Source organism: Podarcis tiliguerta, assembly GCF_965153285.1.
Source record: "Podarcis tiliguerta genome assembly, chromosome: 6".
NCBI lineage: Eukaryota > Metazoa > Chordata > Lepidosauria > Squamata > Lacertidae > Podarcis > Podarcis tiliguerta.
Genome location: NC_139539.1, coordinates 46,371,323 through 46,391,845, shown reverse-complemented (window position 1 = coordinate 46,391,845; position 20,523 = coordinate 46,371,323). Strand labels below are relative to the sequence as shown.

General features: G+C 44.7%; 1 protein-coding gene across 6 annotated transcripts in view; it reads right to left on the bottom strand.

Annotated features, from left to right (window-relative positions):
- Positions 1 to 16,535, bottom strand: part of KIF21B (kinesin family member 21B) — a 63,658-nt gene extending 47,123 nt beyond the window's left edge. For 4 of the 6 annotated variants that reach the window (XR_014512557.1, XR_014512558.1, XM_083445612.1 and 1 more), the window contains exon 1: positions 16,113 to 16,533. Coding sequence is in view for 3 of the 6 variants with exons in the window: in XM_083445612.1 (XP_083301738.1) it covers positions 16,113 to 16,156 (44 nt within the window). In the remaining 3 variants the exon portion in view is untranslated. Of the gene's footprint in view, positions 1 to 16,112 lie in introns of all 6 variants that reach the window. The other 2 variants (XR_014512556.1, XM_083445614.1) reach the window with 2 other exon arrangements.
- Between the last annotated feature and the right edge of the window lie 3,988 nt (positions 16,536 to 20,523).

The following is a 20,523-nucleotide window of genomic DNA, read 5'->3' as shown; positions in this document are numbered from 1 at the left end:
GCAAAATGGCAAAAACTAGCACCGTTTGCAAATGATTTTGCTTCTTGCAACCATAAAAGAAGGGAAGGAGCTATACACAGCACTGAAGCACTTTTTTCTGACCACTGAAAGTTCTGCATAGCCTCCATGTAGGTTCTTAGGCATTCACAGTGTACTGCCAAACAGTTTCAAGCCTTGAGAAAAAGGTATTTGCATTTTTTGAGCCGAGATCCTCAGGATGTTGAATTCTGTGCTCAATACAAATTTCAGAACTGACCTAGCTCTATGTCATTTCATTTTGATGTACCTAAACACACAATGTTTGCAATGGAAACATACATGTAGCATAAACTTCAGAAACTTAACTACATGTTGGTGCTAAAATGCTTTTCCATATATTTATATTTAAAATATAGAAATATATAGAAAATATGTTTTAAAAACTGCTTCCATGAAAATAGCTAGCAAGTGATAAATGAATAAGTATTTTGGTGCTGATTTAAAAATTGAGTTTAATGGATTTCTCAGGATTTATTTGTTTTTAAAGGGCCACTTAGGGGAACTGGACTTTCTCCCTCTCCACCCACGGGGCTATGTCATGGTCAACAGTATGGATGAAACACAGCAAGATGCAGACACAAAAAAGTGTCATATTTCCAATAGCATAGAAATCGATTGCCATTCCACTTGTAGCTCGCAGCAGAAGAGCAATGCTTAGTAGCTCTAGGAACTCCCAGTCTGGAAGCATCCCTGGGTTACAACATGCTTAACTTCTACACACATCTGCGATTGCAAGGGGAAGACTGTTCCCATTTAACAGCAACAGAAATTGCACAACATTCACAGCACCACTGCCTCCTCGCTTATACCTCCCAGGAGAGGGCATCTGGGTTAGATTTGCATGTAAAACTCCTCTTTGCACACACCAAGTCCCAGGCCTGTCCTTAGTTTCATGTAACAACGCAGAATATTTTGACAGCATCTGGTACAGGATACTCCCTCAGAGCCCAGGAGGTCAGATCAACCATGAAGAAAGAGCTAGGGAATAAATAGCCAAGCTTTCCTGCTCTCTACAACCCCAAAACCTGCTGGGGAGGAAAGCCACTTCTCTTCCACAGACAACTACAAAGTGTGTTAAAAATATCCTGCCCCTCCCCTTAATAGTTTTGCCCCTATACTTCTCAGGACAAAGGCCCTGTTCATGGAAGGATTTATGTACTCAGTAAAATACCACTTAGATTCTGAGTAGTGAACAGTCTTCTCTAGCCTTAAGAATGTTCAAAGTATTTTACACACACACACACACATACAGAGAGAGAGAGACAGACAGACAGACAGACAGACAGACAGACAATATCTCAGTCATTTTAGTACACATGTTAAACAACATGTATTACATGAATTTTCTAGGCTGAAGTTGATAATATATCTTCAGAGTACAGTGCCACAGCTACAAGCAAGAGCAGTTAAGACTGATATCAGCATACCCAAACCAACATTACTGAAAAACTACCACCTATTGCAAATTTGGATAACAGTAAGCAAACCATTCATTTACCCCTAACAACTCAATTTTTTTAATATGAAGCTATGGAGGAATAAAGGGATGAACCTTACATTTCATTCTTTTCCTTAAATCAGGAGCAACCTTTTAGACCTTAGGGCCACATTCACACTCTGTCAGCTCTCTGTGGGCCATGTGCCAACAGTAAATGTGCTTGATGTCTAAGATATTTGTCAGTTAAAACAAGATGTCTTGACAAATGTCTCAACGGCTCATAGGATGTGGAAGCCTAGCAACGTTTTCCCATTCCCTTTACGTATTCAAATATTGCTGCAACAGAGTGAAGGAAATGGATTTTAATTTAGCATTTGCACTTTTTCACTCTGCAAAACACCTTAGGCATTTCCTCTATTGACCGGCTATCATAGACCATCAGAAGATGCATTGTGGACCACGGACAGTTTAAGAACTGCTACCACAGAAAACAAGAAATGTCCTGTATTTCAGATTTTGCAGCTCCTAAAGGTCTAAACTACAAATATGCAGGAAATCAGAAATTGGATCCCACAATGTGTGTGCCTGCTTTTATTGAAATGCAGCTGGGAGAAATTGCCCCTTTTTTCTGAGCCACAACTGGGATGGGGTGGGGAAAGCAGGATTTTGATTAGGAAAAGCGTTAAGTATCACTTACTAGTGATCATAAAAACAAAAACAAAACTCTAATAACCCTCACCCTTAGGTGAGTAACAACTTTTTTAAAAAAGAAAATGAATTGGAAGTTCTTATTATTATTATTATTATTGGAAGTTCTAATTATTATTGCCTCATAATGTGCTGTTTGGTCTTACACGCCTCTTATTTTTGAAGTCCTGTTCTGACAGCTATATCTGCCTCACCTGACTATTCACAAATTGGTATATGAAAGTAGGACTTGCTGGCCCAGCAGCACCTACTGCACATACTAAACAATATATCACCCTCCCCAGACACTGAGATCTCAACCAGAGGCCCTCTTGTGTTCACACACCCACACACCTACGATCTGTGAGGTGGTACCCAGAGACAAGGCCTTTTATGTGGCGGCTTTTTGAGGCTTTTGGGGACCCCCAAAAGATTTATGTTGTTCAAGTGGTCTTCCCTCAAGTAATTTTTGTCCCATTTGCTGGACTGGATTATGTTGTGGAGGATTTGAATGAGTTTTATTGTTTTGAAGTGTATTGGTAACACTTATTTTAGTGTTGTTTTATTGTTGCAATGCACTTTGGAGGGTCTTTGTCCAGAAAAGCAACACAGAAATGTTTTAAAATAAATAATACCAAAATAAATAAATAATACCCAAATAACTAAACTGGGACAAATTGTGCACCACCATGCTGCTAAAAGCTTTTATGTCTGGGACAAATGCCCTGGTGTGTCATCACAATGCCAGGGTGAAAGGGCATTCTGTGTAGAGCAGGGGTGCCCAAACTTTTTTCAAAGAGAGCCAGATTTGATGAAGTGAACATGCGTGAGGGCTAACCAAAGTTGTTGAGCTTTTTAGGATTTAAGTTGTTGGGCTTTTTAGGATTTAAGTTGTTGAACTTTTTTTTTTTGCCCCAAAGTTGTTGTGCTTTTAAAAAGATTTTACCCCAGTGGGCACCCCGAAATAGACTTTGGACATGCCTGGTGTAGAGGATCTTAAGTGCTTGTGCTTCACCGATCTTAAGTGCTTGTGCTTAAGCATGCTTTTAAAAGGTCCACTTTGTTTTTAATGGAGCCCACCTTGTTCATGAAAGAGCACAAGAACTCTGTGGTGCAATCCTGTTCATGTATAGGCAGAAGTAAGCCCCACTGAGTTCAACAGGACTATGTCTCAAATAAGTGTGTGTAGGACTGCAGTCTAGAAGTCTGACATAACTTCCACTGTGAAGAAAACTTGACAAGAGGAATGACCCAGAGACGAGAATGGTAACTGTCATCAATCCATTCCCTTTATTTGTATCACATGTTCAGAGCCCTCAAGGCGAGATTTAGCACAAAGAAAAGCAGAACTGTCTGAAGCTCAGCCCAGGCAGGAACTAACCTCATAACTCTCACCACTGGAACTCACACTCTTCAAACATGACAGTCCCATTTGCATAGGAGCCAGAAAAATTAGACAAAGCTGATGGGGAGGTGGCTTTGTGAATGAAATGCTAGTCAACCAGCATTCTGGTTCCTACATAAAGAAGCTTGCCAGATGAGGAAAGAGATTAGAGCCCTGCTTGAAGCATGATGCTTGAAGAGGGAATGGAAACATGAATGGGAGTGAGGGGCAGTGCGTGCCAGCTTCCCCCCACACCAAACACATCTTTGCATGGGGCAGCCGCACCCTCTCCACCACTGACCTTCTTGCATTGAACTGGAATGTCTGAAGTGGGGTGCTAAGCACATTTTCCATGATAAGAAGCTTCCTCACAACCAGGGTCCCAGTAACATCACAGGGCTCCTAATCATTGGGAGGCTTGAAACCTTCCCAGGCAATGCAAGAAGGACAAGGGTGGAGTGGAAAGGAATGCTGGGGTGTGGATGGCATGGACATCTCCCTGGTTGTGTTGCCATGCCCTGCTCAAGTATAAAGCCTGAAAAAAGGCTTCAGTTCTCCAGGACAGAAGCTGGAGAGGCAAGAAGGAAAAGTGAGGGAGACCCGATCCAAATGTCCATATCCTGCGCTGCTACGAATAGGAATGCAGCCTGAGCCATGCAGCAATAGGCCATGAAGAAATAGAGGAATGGCAGGAAAATATACCCAACCTAGGGGCTCATGGGAATCTTTGAAGGGGGAATCAAAATCAGACACTGAAAGGGGGAAGCAGGTTTATTTCTCTCTCACACACACAAAAGATAAGAAAAGTGCTTGTTCATTTTGCCTCATATATCAGGTTCTACAAATGCTAGAAACTGACATTTAAAAAGAAAACTGCGGAGCTAAAGTTTTAGCCATTCAGAGGGGCCATTCAAGGGGGCACCTTCTTCCCTTTGCCCTCCTTGTGGACCCCAATGACACGCCCCCCATCTTTTTGTGTTGCAAATGAGGCAGAATTATTGTTTCAGAAAGCATTTGGAGGAGCTTTATTTTAGTGTATGCTGAATTTTAATGGTTTTAATTCTGTGATTCTTATTACTATTTTTTGGGCTCCAAAAACACCCTGCTGAGTACAGATCTGTGTAGCAACTTAGAAAGAAATGAAAAGCTAGAGATGTGTATCATTGTTTCAGAATGAATGAAACATTGAACCAAACTGTTTATTTATGAAACAATGTACTTCTAGGCTGATTACAAAGTAAAAAAGCATCAAACAACAATACATGCATTAGAGCATCAGATAAACAGTTGAGAGTTTAATCTCATTTGTTATGAAATGAAAGCACAGACTGATGAACAGGTACATTTCTCATTGTTTCCATTCATTTTTCTAGTGGCAGCAGACCTGATCTCTGCAGCCATTCCTGGCTACCACAGCCCAGATTCCCTCTCTTGTTACAAACTTTCTCACAGATCCATATTCCTACCTATTCCCAATGGCAATCCAATGGCCAATCTCACCTGCCATTCAAGAACAGCAGCATCAGCTCTGCTGGTTACTGCATGAAAGTTCCAGAGCAGAGCACACAAGCCAGCTGTCCTTTGCTAGCTCCTACTGTGTCTTTCTTGCATGGACGGATTCAGTGATGCCAAATGAAATCTTGTTGACATGACATCAGACCTTCCAAAACCCTAGGAAGAAAGGCCCCATTTGTGCCGAGAATTAGCCAATAGCAGCATTTGCATCCCTTCACACAGGGCAAGTACCTTATTAGACAGTGCCATCCCCTTGGCAATGCTTACTCCAACTGACAGCTTTGTAGCCAAGGCACTAATATGCCTCCCAAGCCAGAGAAATAATGTCTCATCCAAGAAGCTACCATGATAAGACTCCTCCATTCAGGACTGCCATCCCCTCCAAACTATCCTTTGCATACCTGACAAGCATGCAAGTGTAGATCCCACATACATTATGGCACACTTGAGATGCTCCAGCAGCAGTGTGGAGAGATGTTTCTCCATGGCTTCATTCCAATGCACTGCTGTAATGTTTTGAAGCTCTGGCACCACTAGTGCCCACTGCACTCATTCTTCCCACCTTGGCAGGGAAATGCTGCAGCAGGGTCCTGGGATTAAATACTGCTGGAAAAGCAGATCTCAACCTATTGCCAGAATACCTAAAATATGCTTTTGTTTCTCATTAGGTGGTTCCTTCAGAATGCCATGATGCTGTAGTATCGAAGTGGGTTCCAGGTGGGCAGCTCTGGCCCTCCAGAGAAGGACAATTCTTGTACTGCTCCCTCATACCATACATATGCACTGGAAGGGTCCAACTTGCCTCTCATCCAAAACATGGAGGTATTTACAGCCTCTTCCATATGACAGCTACAAAATGCTTTGCAAAGATCTGATCCCTTGGTTTCTTTGTTCCAATTCAGCTCCCATCCTGTGCAGGTTCCATCTTTACAAGCAATGTTTTAAATGTGCTTTTGAGCCTCATTCACTATTTCTGCTGCATGTTGTTAACACGGTCACAGAATCATAGAACTGCCAAGCTGGAAGGCACCCACAAGGATCATCTAGTCCAACTCTCACAATGAAGGAATCACAGCTGAAAAATCCCTGACAGGTGGCCATCCAACCTATGTTTAAAAACCTTTTAAAAATACACAACCTTCCGAGGCCAGAACATAACAGGAACATCAACGCACATTGCAAAACTGACACCAGCTACAATCAGTTTTACACACCAGTTTAAACCCATGGAAACATGAAGAACCTGCTAAGCCAGTGTTTCTTAAACTGTGGGCCAGGGACCATCAAACAAGCATTAGCATCACAGCCTATCCCCTGGTCATGCTGCAGCCTTCTGATTGGATGCACCCTAGCAGCAGCTCCCCGCATGTGCAGTGCATGAGCATGCCTGGGAACGGGAGTCAGGTTAAACAGCAGAGGCAAGAGTGAGAGCGTAGCATGCAGATTTGCAATGGAAGAAATGGTAGCAAGGGGAAAACAGATAATGTGCCAGGAAAGGAACAGGAAGAAGGGAGGTAAAAGAGTCAAAGTGGCTGTGGGAGGTGAAAAGGAGAAGACCCCAGGAGCAGCTGCTGAGACTTCTGGGTCCTCTGCTTCACACACATGCCCACAAACCACAGCTGGCCTCCTACTGAGCCAGGAAGCCTTTCCCGCCTCCTCTGAGGTGAAGGAGTCAAAGGGCCCACTGAAGGAAGTCAGAGAGACAAAAGATGAATATTTTAATAAATAATAATAAACTGGGAATAGAGGTGAAGGGGATGCTCACTCTTGTCAATCTGTCAAAGAAGAGGAAGAAGTGAATGTTAAACTGAGCCAGGGAAGAGGAACGAAATAAACTGGCAGTGGGAACAGGGAACAAGTTACGAGTGTGAAAGGAGGATAAATAACAGTAGACAACTAAAGATGCTTTTGAGAGACGTGTGCTGGGGTGAAATATAAAATAAAACAAACCCTTCTACACTTAGACCCTCTGGATCAGCAATTCTGCTTAAAATGGGGAGGCTGGATCACAATACTTCCAATCCCTTGACTTAGCTTGAGAGAACTGTGGAACTCTCTGCCACAAGGAAATCATCATGGCAAAGAATTTAGTGAAGAAGGATTAGATATCAGTAGGAAATGATGTCTGTAATTCTCTGCCTCCATCTCTCCCCACTATTTTTCCTGCATCTACTCTGCCATTTTGTTACATTAATTCTGAGCCTTCTCAAGTGGGTCTTCAGAGTAGACAGTTTGAGGACCCCTGTACTAAGTGCTTCCTGCTTCTGATCCAATTTTATTTCCTGGCTTAAAGCAATCCAATATAATGGACAGCAACAGCTTCTACCTTCCCTGCACTCTGTGGAAACAGACTACTTATACTGGGGACAGTCCTATTTAGGAAGAAACCAGCATTTTCACTCCCTCTCCCCCAGTTCCATCTATACCCGCCAATTACATCCTCCATGTCTTCCTGGGGCTTGAGTGACATCAGAGTAAATACTGGCAGCGTGGGAGCAAGGAGCTACTGGGAAGTGGGGGGCACACTTTGTGTTCTTTCACCAAGCATAGCGCCATTAATAAGTTGGCAAGCTATCATCTGAAACCAATTCCTATGGAATACTCCTGCTTTTTGCCCCAAAGGGGCTAATACTGAAAACTTGCCATTTCATCCCCGCCCGTTGCGAAAAGGAAAAGCCACTTGGCATATGCCAAGACATGGGGAGGGAGGGGGCAGTGTTACTAGCAGCAGGGGGCTCCATCTCTTGGAGAGATCAAGGACATGGCATGCTTCAGCAAGAATGTTTACAGAAGTGGCTGAGGTCTGGAGGTTGCAAGGGTTTAAATAAACTTGAGAAATCTACTTCCTTCCCCCAGTTTCACAAGCTCCATTTCCTGGCCCTCCTCAGCTCTGACAAGAGCTCTCAGACACTTCAGGAAGTGCTCCGAGGCCAATCTAATTTTTCTAATTTTTATTTCTTGAAAGCACACATCTCTGGCAATTGGTATGCAACAGGTTTGTTTGTTCTGTTTAGCTCTTTTGCCTAGCAGTTCTAAACCAGGCCCATAGAACCCCTATGATTCTCAAACCAATGAAAAACAATGGCACACAATACGCCGTCACAGCAGAGCAACCTTAGCATCAGCCACACTAAGTGCTATCAGTCAGGTTTACTTATATCACAACAGCTTGCATTTTTCAGTGGAAACAACCCATCCTGGGTGACTGAGCTGGACTCTACATAGTTATTTGCTGAAACACTAAACAGCCCAGAAGAGACTAGGAGCAATCTTTGCGAAGCCAAGAGCTGAAGCATATGAGCATGCAACAATGGGTGTGGGTAATTTCTGAACTAAGGCGGGCAGAGCCTGCTAGATCATAGTGCAAGCAAGCAGGAAACCCACAAAGTACCGTAATCAGTTTATCTCCTGCAAAGCCACTTTTGACGACAGCCAGAGCCTGAGTTTTTATGCTCAAATTATTTCCACCTTCAAAACCAAACCGAGTTAACATGATGCCAGACTTAAAACAGCCTTCATTAAATTGGTCCCAAAAGCTACGCGGACATTCAGAATGACCAGAAATTGCACTGTGGTGTCTGAGATTGGTCTGGAGTGGACATTAGGCAGACTTAAAACTTAATGAAGCACATGTAAACGAATTTAAGCAAATAAGCTTTTAAGACAATCCACAAACAAGATAAATGTGATTATTTTTTTAGTCTGCCCAGGGTCTGATGGCCCTTCTTCCTGCTGCAGGTGTCATTTTAGAGCAGTACAAAATGCACTTCTGTACAAAATGACAGTGTTTCTGTTTCAAGCACATTTAAAAGGGGGGGGGGGAATGGCAAATAATACATGCACGAGCTCTTCACAACTGATGCAGCACATTTAGATTTAATTTTGCACTCTGGTCCCTGTATGCAAGAAAAGCTGCCCTCAGCTGCTTGAATTAAACTACTGTATCAAAAACCCAGATCTGCAGGAAGATTCTGTGTCATCAGTTAGCAAATGATGTCAATGGCTTCCCAAGTCAGAAGTAGGCCTGGCCTCCCTAGGGATGTGCAGTTCTCTCAGAAGATACAAACTAAACTCCATTCAGATCCCCGCATTGTTTGTATGTGGGACTTGATTGTTAGGAAGGCAGAACACCATTCCCTCTGTATCCTACCCCTTTTCAGTACAAAGAGCAATGACATGAGAGACTTTTGACTGGGTTTTGGTTTCTCTAGGATTTAGTTTCTCGTCCTTTGCCTCCACCATCTCTCTGCAGTCAATGCTCCCCTAACAACTCCTCCCTTTAAAAAAAACACCAATCTGTCCATGTGCAAATCTGGCATTTCCCATATAAATCAGTTCCATTGCAAGGTGCCTCATGGACAGTTCCCCAACCCCCTCTTGTAAACCACTGAAGAAGCTGAAAGGTTTGACATCACATGCTATAGCATTGCAATTAAAGTAAGAACAAAAATCCTTTCTTTCTTTCACACGTGTAAGTTCCTTGGTCTGAGAAGCCATCTCCTAAGCTGCACTGAAGTCTGTAAAATAAATGAGAGGGCATATAAAACCTCAATCTCTACTGCAAATGCAAAAAAGAGAGAGAAATATATGGAGAATGACTCAGATACAAGCCTGTTTGAAACAGTCCTCATCACACCTAAAGAACCAACAGAGGCAGAAAAGCGGATTTCTTCCACTTTCAAATAATGTGTCTCTAAGTATTCCACACAGACCTCTCTGAGCCTGCAAGTTGGCATCATAAACTGAAAACGGTTTATTTATTTTATTTTTTAAATCATCATGTGAAAAAGATTAAAGAGAAATCTGGATAAACGGATCAGCTGGTAAGGCAAACAGCAACCCATTCTGTTGGAAGCTGGCAAGGAGGCAGACATTGAGAGAAGGATTATTATTACCAATTTTTCTATATATAAAAAAAGAAGGCCCCCACATAGAGGTATGTGGTTGCACCACTTGAAAGAAAGTGTTGCTGTCCTTGCTGTTTCTTCGAGAAGCTTAAAAAGGCTTCTGCTTGCAGGACACACTCAGTGACAGACAGAAGTAGAACAAAGATAATTATTAGATGTGGAAGAAAATAACACAAGAGGCAACATGGAGTCGCTGAAGGTTAATTGTGCAGCCACTGTCTGGCACAACACCACAGTCCCAGGCTACAAGGGAAAGAACATTTATCCATCACCTGGCATGTCACAACAAGACATGAATGGAGTGGCGTGTAGAGCTCTAGGGGAGGTGGGAGGAAGCGGGGGAGAGAGAGCGTTGTGCAGGCTTCTGCCAGACTAATCTGATATTCTTTTTTGAGAAGATAATTGGTTTTCTGGGCAAAGGAAATGCCATAAAGCATTCGCTGCAGTACCACATCAGCAATTATTAATGAAACTGGAGGATATATATGTATAGTAAGATGGATAAGGATCTGGCTACAGTAAATGGAGAAAGGGTTTTGTTAAAAGGCAGACCTTCAAACCAGAGTGGAGTTAAGGGGTGGAGTTTCTCAGTGATCAATCTAGAAGCCCATTTTTAACCAGTATTTTCGTTCAGTTGGCAAGGAAACTATAAGTGAAATCTGCTGATGATGCAAATTAGAAGATGCTACCGATAAAATGGAGAATCGAGAAGCAACAAAGAATTGGCCCATTCTTTAAATATCAAAGCACTGGCATGGAGAGTCACTTTTTCATGGGTGTGTCCCACAATGGTGCTGCAACATTTAAGGGGACACCATGTCTAGGACCAACTGCATCAGAACCAGCTGTATGACAGCTGAAGATAAGGATCCACATGGCTGGCTCTGCCCACACCGTAGCAGGCCCAAAAATGTTAAAGCTGCACCAACTCAATGACCTTTTACTCACTGGTTCACATACACACACACTTTTATTGTGGACTGGAGGGTGAAAATCCACTGTAGACATTATGGACAGGTTACAATGACCACAGAGAATGAAAACAACATGCCAATGGAAACTTCTCAGTGCCACAATTCTAATATGATGGCAGCCTGCTGTACAGATCCTCATCTCTGCATAAGGAGTTTCCATGGCATCACAGGCTATCTCTAGAAGTGCTTGGGAAAGGTATGGAGGTTCTCCATTCAATGATGGCTGCCCATGTGATAAGCTACTCTACATTACAGCTCCAGAATGGAAAACTCACCATGGGAATATGGTTCTCAGCAGCATCCTTATTGACTAGTGTAATGTGCCAGTCCTTCTTTTAGATCAGGGCTGAGCAATTTGTGGCCCTCCAGATACTTCTGGAGTATAAACTCTCATCATCCCTGACCACTGATCATGCTAGCTAGGGTGGATGGGGGCTGGAGTCCTACATCTAGAGCACCACAGGTTCCCTACCTCTACTCTATAGATATTAAGCAGTGTTTGATCTGCTTCTCAGATGTTACTATGCAACCATCTCCCTTCTGTCTGCTCCATATTCAAGGAGCTGAGCCACATTATCAGAAAGGTCCATCCACTGACTAGTATGCTGGCTGTTTGGCTGTAATAATAAATGTTCATTCATTCAATCAATTAATCCACTGACAGATCTTCTCCATTCTGCATGTGTAGGTTGTACTACCCACCGAAGGCAGAGTGATCATCCAGACTCCCTTCTGTTTTTCACCCCACTTCCCACTTACTATTATTATTTATTAATTTTTATTACTTTTTTATATCACCCTTCATTCAAAAATCAGAGGGTGGTTTAAATATTAAAAATGCAAAAGTACAAAGCCTAATAACAAACAAAAGCAGTAACCCCACACACAGTTTAAAAGGCCATAGATTGTTTAATTAGCCAAAGGACTGGGAGAAGAGGAATGTTTTTTGTCCAGGTCAATTCATATGGGGAGAGGATGGTCAAGGTATTGTGGTCCTGAACCGTTTTATAGGTCAAAACCAGCACTTATTACGTATATCCTGCATCCACTGCAAATACTTGTGCATTGCTCAGATGAATAAGAGTTCCAATGAATTCTCTCAGAATTCTTAGCTCATTGCTCAAGTAGATGTAGCCTTGTAGATGTCCTAAGAGAACAATTCTGCTTTCTGAACATGTTTCTCTAAGTAAGCTAGCACACTGTACATATCGACATCAGAGTGCTTGAATATTGTCAAGAGGAGATCTATGAGTCGATGGATGGAGATGTCAAATTCACTTTCTCAGGAAGGGAGCCCAAGACACCCCTCAAAACTGTCATCTGAACACAGGCCAGATCAGCTTCAAATACAGGGGGGAAGGCAATTAAGGTTTCATACTTCCCCAAATATATTCCAAGTCATTCCCTTCTTTCATATTTTTCAGTCACAGTGTGAAGAATGAGCTCAGCTCTTGAGCACAAAGCATTTCTGATGTCTGCTTCAGTGACTGCTAAGAGCTTCTGAAAATCTATCCATCTATATGCATTGTTAGAAGATTAAGAACTGGGCTTTCCTGTGAATGGGAAGGAGGGAGTGGAGGGAGAAGAAGATAGGAATGGCTGCATTTTCTGTATTGTTTGGGCAGGATGCAGCCTCAGTTTGCCCTTAAAATAAACTCATTCCCCTCCCTTTAGTTTCTGAAATGGCCAGCAGCAAAAGAAAAAAAAGCAGTTTCTACTGGATTCAGTCAAAACAGAGAGCGGACAAAGCAGGCTACCTTCTGTTTACAAAGAGCAGAATTGCACAGGTGGAACCAGAAAGAGAGTGAGGGGCAGGTGTCTGTCAAAGGCACAGGCAAGACCCCCACCCATCTCTCATCTCACCATACCTGCAGTTTGACAAACACTTTCAAATGAAATGAATGATGCCTCATGCCAGTCCTCACGGCCCCCTGCTTAAGCACATTTAACTGAAACAGCACATCTTCTTCCACTGCCTCGTTTCTTTGTTGTCTCCCCAGCGTCAAATTATAGAATGTGTTTAAAAATCTGTCGGAGTTATGCAAATTAAGAAGGCTTGCATATATCTGCTTAACTAAGTGCACTTGCAGAGGAGGGGAAAGATAAGGAGCTAAGATGAAAACCGAAGAATGACTTCCTCCTCACCTCAGGAAATCCTGCTGTGTCCCACTTGGCTTGAGAATGCACTCGACACAAGTCTCAGGTTCTCTCCGAACCACTAGCAATCTAAGGGTCCTGTGGCACCTTGAAGAACAGCACTGTTTTTATTGAGGCGTATGTTTTTGTAGACTAAAGCCCAGTTTGTTAGATGCCTGAAGTGAAATCTTAGGAGGTATATATGCACACAAGAGTATGAATAAGAAAAATGTAAGGTTGGAGTTGAATGGCAATGACAAAAGCTTTTTGAAACACCTTGCCCTTCGACTGACACCTTACATATTTTTCTCTTTTATGCACATACCTGCCAACTGAGATTTCACTTCATGCATCTTTGGTAAATGAAAACTTCAGTCCATGAAAGCTTAAGCCATGATAGATAGATAGATGGATGATTGATTGATTGATTGATTGATTGATAGACAGAAATGTGTTACTCTTTAACCACAGGACTCTTGGTTGATTGTGCTGCTATAGACTAACCCATGGTCATCCATTTGGAAAGCTAAACCATAAGGTCTAGAAACTTGGGGTTGTTGAAAATAAAAGGTGAGTTTCTTAGGAGGAGAAGTGTCTGCACCAAATAAGGAGCCCTGTGCTAGTGTGATGCAAATGTAGGCACTAAATAGTCACAACACTGATAGGTAAAGCCTATTCCCCAGAGAGAAGTACACCTGTCTGGAGCAATAATGCCAAAATCATATGTAAGATCTGGTGCCTCCCCCTACACTCTGTGCAGGGAAAAAGAAGGGTCAATTTTCAGCACCAGGTCTGATGGAGGTCTGCCCAACTTTCTGTTTCATTATCTACACATACTCAGAGGCTCATCTGCTCAACCGAAAAACGTTCTCCTGTATTCCTGCCACAGAAGAACACTAACTTGGTAAGGAGGAGGTGGTTTTGTAAACTACAATTCTCTCCTTTGACCTCCCTGCTTAAAACACCCAGATCTTGAGTATCTCAGAGATGCCCTGCACACACACATACAAAGGTTCTAAGGGTGGAGAGTTCACAAGCCAGGAAAGAGAGGAAGGAAAACCACCCTGTTTTCACAGTCCTCAGGCCAATAAATTAATGGTCTTTGGACAAACCTGGCCAGATGGGAAGTGCTTGTGATCACACAGCAAGAGATTTCAGGATTCCCGCCCCTCCACCCTTGCTTCTGTGTAACAACGGTATCCTGCTATGCAAGGAGCAAAACAATACAAGGCTCCATTTCTCAGGCTTTTTTTTTAAAGGTGCTCTGTCACCTTAGATTCAAAATGAAGTCCAGGTGAGCGTCTCTGCGGTGGTGGCCTCACCCACACTTGGCATGTCTGATCTTAATACAGAGTTTTGCACACAAATGTGCCTCCCACCCTGACAGAGGCAATGAAGGGTTGCCAAAATGGCAGCTCCTGGTATCTGTGCTCAGCATACACTAGTCTGGTGTTCAGATAAATTCTCCCATCAACGTTTCAATTCCATTTGACAAAGACCACTTAACGTCTCCAGATGACAGACTGCATTGGGAACTGAAGGCAATATCCTGAGACAGCCATCGCTAACCCTCCCCACTCCAAAACACAGCTCTCCCTGCGCAGAGCTCATGGACTCCACTGGCCACAGTGTCTCTGTTTCTTTTATTAAAGAGCCTTCAAATGCACACACACATCCAAAGGGCATACATCTTCAGCAGCAAGAGTCAATACAAAGGAAGAAACCTTGGGCAGTGGGCCACTGCATTAACACCGCCCTTCTCCTGCAGCGGGGAAGCAAATTGCCTGGTTTCAGGTGAACCGAAAGGGGAATGCTGTACCTGCAATGCAATTATTACTTTCACAAGAAGCAAAATGGCTAGGGAGCGACAGCATTTGGCAAAGTGTGTGAGAGGGGGAGAGAGAGAGAGATGGGCGTGAAGCAGTCCTGCCATTCACAGAAGACACTGCATAGGCAGACTCACCCCCCAACCCCACCCCAAACGAAAGGATGATGCTCAAAAGATATCAGGCACCTGCATATGGCAGATTAAAGCACAAACTCCGGTTCGAGGGAAAATGAACCGACAGCCAAACAAAACAGATTTCGTTGTTGTTGGAGGGAGATAAGAGCTTAACAAGGGGAAGGAACCAGCCAGCCCGTACGGAAACCTGACAGCAGCGGATTTATCTGAAATATCAATAACGGGGATAAATGGAGTGTGCAAAGAGAGACAGAGGCAGAGACGTGGCTGAAAGGAAAGGCAGCAAAACGCAGAGCAAATGTGCAAAATACAGGATTTCCTTGTCTCTCTTGCTTTGACTTCAGAAAAAAAGAGGGAGGGGCAGCTCTAGGTCTCTTCAGGAGACAAATACTCCAAACCTGCTTCTTGCACATTACTTATGAAAGCAGCAGAAAATTGGCTTCCACAGATAGAAACAGGATTTCATTGTAAGAAGAGATTTGGGTTTAAACTCACGGGGTAAAAGAGGAGAGGCAAAAAAGGAGAAGAAAAAAGGACGGTGTGAGGTGCGGCGGCCAAAATATTGATGTGGCTAATCACATGCGCATAAACACAGAGACCGATCAGCCCAGCAATTGGACAGTGCAGTCCCCCCACTCCGGGTGACCCTCTGCAGCAGAGACAAAGAGGAACAGGACAATACGGATCGGAGTGTGTGTGTGTGACACACATGCCACACAACCGGTAAAGCTCACACGCCCCTGCCTGCAGACGGAGGCGCGCGCCTCTCCCCAAGGATGCCCGTCTAACAGTCCCACAAACGCGGGTCCGTGTGCCAAGGGCAGGATCACCGCTGTAGGCAAGTCAGCCCAGCCCACGCCGCTTCCAAAAATGCCCATGTCACCTGAGGGAAGACCAATGGCACAAGCTCCCCTCTGCCGTGGGGAGGCTCCCCACCCCACCCCCGACAGATGAATGGACCGGCCTGCAGCGAGCGGCGCGAGGGACACCCTTTGTCTGCGCCCACCTGCGCCGAACGTCTTTCTTTCCCAGGCCGCCCCCCCCCCTCGCTCTTTTCCTTCGAGCTCACCTCACGGCCACCTTGACGCTGCAGCTGTCCCCCTGGGCGGCCATGCCTTCCTCCTTCTCGTTCTCCTCCTCCTCCTCTGCCGCCTCCCCGCGCCGCAGCAGAGCGCTGCCCCCCAACCACCATGGGGCCGGGGCCAAGACGAGGCTGAGGCGGCGACTCGGCTAAGAAGAGCGCAAGGCGCGGAGGCCGCCTGGGGCAGGCGAGGGCATGCTGGGCGGCGGCGGCGGCTGCTCTTCCTACGGCCAGCCGCGCTCTCTCGCTTCCTGCCTGGGAGAGGAGGCAGCGGCGGCGGCGCGCAAAGCTACGCAGCGCCCTTCTCCCTCCTGCCCGCCCCGCGGCAGTAGCGGGACTGCTGAGGGAGCCCGCGCGGCTAGCGAGCCTCCAGCTGCCCAGCGCAGGGGGCGGGGAGGGCGGGGAGGGGGAGGGGCGCCGAGAACGTCGCCCCTTCCGTCGAGGAAAAAGGTGGGGGGGGGGGATTCATTCGGATTTGGGGCGGTGGGAGGCGAAAGCCGAGGGGGGGCGCACTACCATTAGGACTCAGTTCGGAGCTAAGGAGGGAGTCGAGAGCGGGCTCTCCAGGCAGTCGGGGGTTTAAAAAAACAAAACACCAACAAAAAGCCCTTTAAAGACGGGGCGGGTTTTTAGTGAGGCATAAACTTTCGTCAGCTGCAGCCCATTTCGTCTCTTAAGCATGTGCAGAGTGCCTTGATCTACCCACAGCCGCCCATGGTGCATTCAGAGAAGAGCCGGAATGAGCTCGGAAGTTGCCACGAATTTCAAGTGTGAGCACATGGATCGTAGGACTGTCCGTCTCCCCCTGCTAATGTAATATATATGTGTGCGAACCGGGTGCAATGCGGGCTAGGAGGAGTGAAGCTGCAGGACAGAGTTTTTGTGCTCTGAAAAGATACGATGCGAATCTCCCCTTCAGCGCTGTGGATAAACTGAGACGGCAATCGTAATTCCGTGGGAATCATTGCCTTTGAACTCAATGTGACTTACTTCTGAGTAGACCCACATAGGACTGCGGTGTGGAGATGCCCAGCAGCCTTTTCTCTTACTGATGGGTAAGAGATGTGAACTGTGTTAAATCCTAATAAGGGGGCAGGAGAGAGACACTTAAGTTTAGGCTCGAGAAAGAGTCTCTTCTGCCCCCTACTGGCCACAGGTGGCCAAGCTGCCCGCCTTGCATCCTAAATAACTAAACAAAAGTCCCCTCTTGTGAATGATGCTCTAAACCAGTGTTGGTCAGCCACCTGGTGCCCTCCAGATGCTGCGTGGGGCTGATGGGAGCTGGAGTCCAACAACATGTGCAGGAACACAGATTCCCCCATCTCTGATGCAGGTGGCCTTTCTCCATTTCTGTAAGCATGGGAGGGATGCTTGTTTGCCTGTCCAGAAAGAGGGAATGCTTGTATAGTAAACAGGAGTGCCCAGTAGTTTGTAACTGGTACTGGAAACCTGTGCCTGCGCACATTTCTGCTTTTTATTTATCATATTTATTGATCACTTGGTGTCCTACTAGTTGCAGTGGGTGGGGGAAGTGGACAGGCAACACGACCAGGGAGATAATAGATGAGGGAAGCCAAGGCTGGACAAGAAACACACATGCATGTTCTCTGGATTGGGTGCTGGCAATTCTTTTAGTGCATCTCTACCTACCATGTGTCTTCTTCATCTCACAATAGGATAAATGAGTGTGATTGACGAGTTCTTTGAAGGTTAATTAAAAGCCAGAGGCTCTGGCTAGTGTGTTTCTGTTTAAGATGTTATAAATAATTTGTTTCAAGCAGTCATATTGGCTGGGATATCCTTCTGCTTCCCTTAGCTTGTCTTCTTGTAAGGCAAGCAATGTTGAAATCCTGGTTTATGATGACCATTATAGCCAGCTGGCTAAGCTGGTTATGTTCCTTCCTGGGAAGTAATTAATAGCTCCCTTTCACATTTAAATACTGAGCCTTTGTATTGATGGATCACAGAAAGCCCTGCTGAGAAGACAGAGATGGGGTAATGGGGCCAGTATCAGTTCCTGGCATCCTTGGGCAGCTGCCAGGGCCCCAAAAGGGTCACTGCTTATAGCTGCCCTGGAAAGCTGGACCCAGGACAGGGATAGGAAACCTGTGGCACTCCAGATGTTGTTGGATTATGGCTCTCATTGGGCAGGACCACTGGCCAAATGAGGCACAGCTTTAGACTTTCCCATTACCTGAACATTTTAGATGGTATTTTAGAAGTTCTTTAGTTTTACGTCTTTAGTCTTATCTATAGGTTGTTGGGGATGCGGGTGGCACTGCAGTCTAAACCACAGTCTAGGGCTTGCTGATCAAAAGTGATGGGGTGAGCTCCTGTTGCTCAGTCCCAGCTCCTGCTAACCTAGCAGTTCAAAAGCACATCAAAGTGCAAGTAGATAGGTACCGCTCCGGTGGGAAGGTAAACAGCGTTTCCGTGCGCTGTTCTGGTTCACCAGAAGTGGCTTAGTCATGCTGGCCACATGACCAGAAGCTGTACGCTGGCTCCCTCTGCCATTAAAGTGAGATGAGCGCCACAACCCCAGAGTTGTCCACGACTGGACCTAACGGTCAGGGGTCCCTTTTCCTTTACCTATAGGTTGTTGGTGGCTGTTTGTTTCTTTGTTTAAATATAACATCAGTGCCCTGAAATCTTCAGATGAAGGGCAGTTTAAAATGTTATAAATAAAATGAATGCATTTACATAAATGTCAGGTGGTTGGTATTAACTATTAATTAGCTTGTTGATTTATTTTTTTAACTTTTAGATAGTGATTTCTAACAGTCTTTTACTGATAATTCTACTGTTTTATTCTTTTTGAGGTTTTAGTACAATGAAGCTGTATATAAATCTTGTGATTTTCTCTGAATGTTTTGTAGCTCCCAACTGCAAACCCAGAGCTTCAAGACGTTTATCCTTTGTCAACATCCAACGGATGTATTTTATTGTTATAGCACTGCGTGTGTATAATATATATGATGAATTGGTCAGTGTTTCACAAGCACTAACTGTATGATCGGTGGATTCATCATCTTTATTGTACTGCATGACACACTAACCCCTTTCTGATTGCTTAAGGATGCTTTTTTATGGGATGCTTAATTCTGAATGCCTAATGCCAGCTGGCAAAAATACTAACCTCGAATGATGGCGCAAATGATGGAGCATTTCCATCTCTGTTTAATGATAACTGGTTGTCAACATGCATCTTTTCAATGAAGGCTAAGTGGACTATATATTGGCATCTCTAGCTTCTATCACAACGTTGATTCTGCACCAATGTGCTGCAAAGTCTTCTCAGCAAAGTGTTTTAATCAGTTGAGAGAAAAACTCCAGACAGCCTTTGGGGAGGGAATGACTTTGACAAGTCAAAGGAGGAAAGTTGATCATAATTTGCCTTGACATAAAGAGCACAATTGATTGATTTCCTTGCTTAAACAACAGATACTTTGCTTAAACGGAGGATACTGAAGAGTCCATTCAATTCCAAATTTACCCCCGACCCAAACAAAAAAACTTTGCTGTTTATTTGGTAGTAATTATCAAAAGCTGCTCCATACAAATGAGGCTTGATAAACTGGCTTCTTTGCATCTCACATCCACCTTTGCTGTCTAATGTTAAAAACTGTTAATGGTGGAGTCGGCGCAAAGGAAGGAGTGGTGGCAACAGAGACTGTGGCAGATTTCAGGAATGATGATGATATGCAGGGCTTTTTTTCAGAGAGAACTCAGTTCTGGCACCTCTCATGTGGGAGAGTCCCAGCACCTCTCTTGAGGGTGCCATTGCCGTTCTAAAGGTGAGTTCTGACACCTATTTTTCTAGACTCCTCTTGCCATTTGCTTCTCTTCCTAACTGTAATTTGTAATTAAATGCTTTGAAATGGAAACAATTTGTTGGACAGCTGGGCATGTAACTCGTACTCACTGCTCCAGGGTGGTTCAGGATCCCTGGTTGGCTATAGCAGAGTTTGGCCTCCAGAGGGAAGAGGATTTTCTTTAAGCACCCTAGAGAGAACCCTCTCCAGCTCAATATTCACAATGGCTTGGCTGTGCATTCTGCTTCCCAGCAGCCCTTTATCCATTCCCCATTTTTTTGACTTAACAAATAAAAGCCCTGAGAGCGGCCAGGCTCTATTGATTCAGCACCTCCCTGGGGATGCATAATTCCTCCGTATTTTAATATCTATTAGCGTTGAGATGAAGCCAGTTGTGTGGAAGGAGCTGGCTGCTGAGATTGTGTTGGGCTTTAAAACGCAGGATATATTAGGAGGTGGGGCGTCGTGGCACAAGAGGCACACCAGGCAGGAGCAGCAATGAGGAGCTACGGCAGCTTTTGTTGTCTGCGAAAGTGGTAACAGAATTTAGCTGCACTCCACCCCAGGAGCTTTTATAGCAGTAGCAC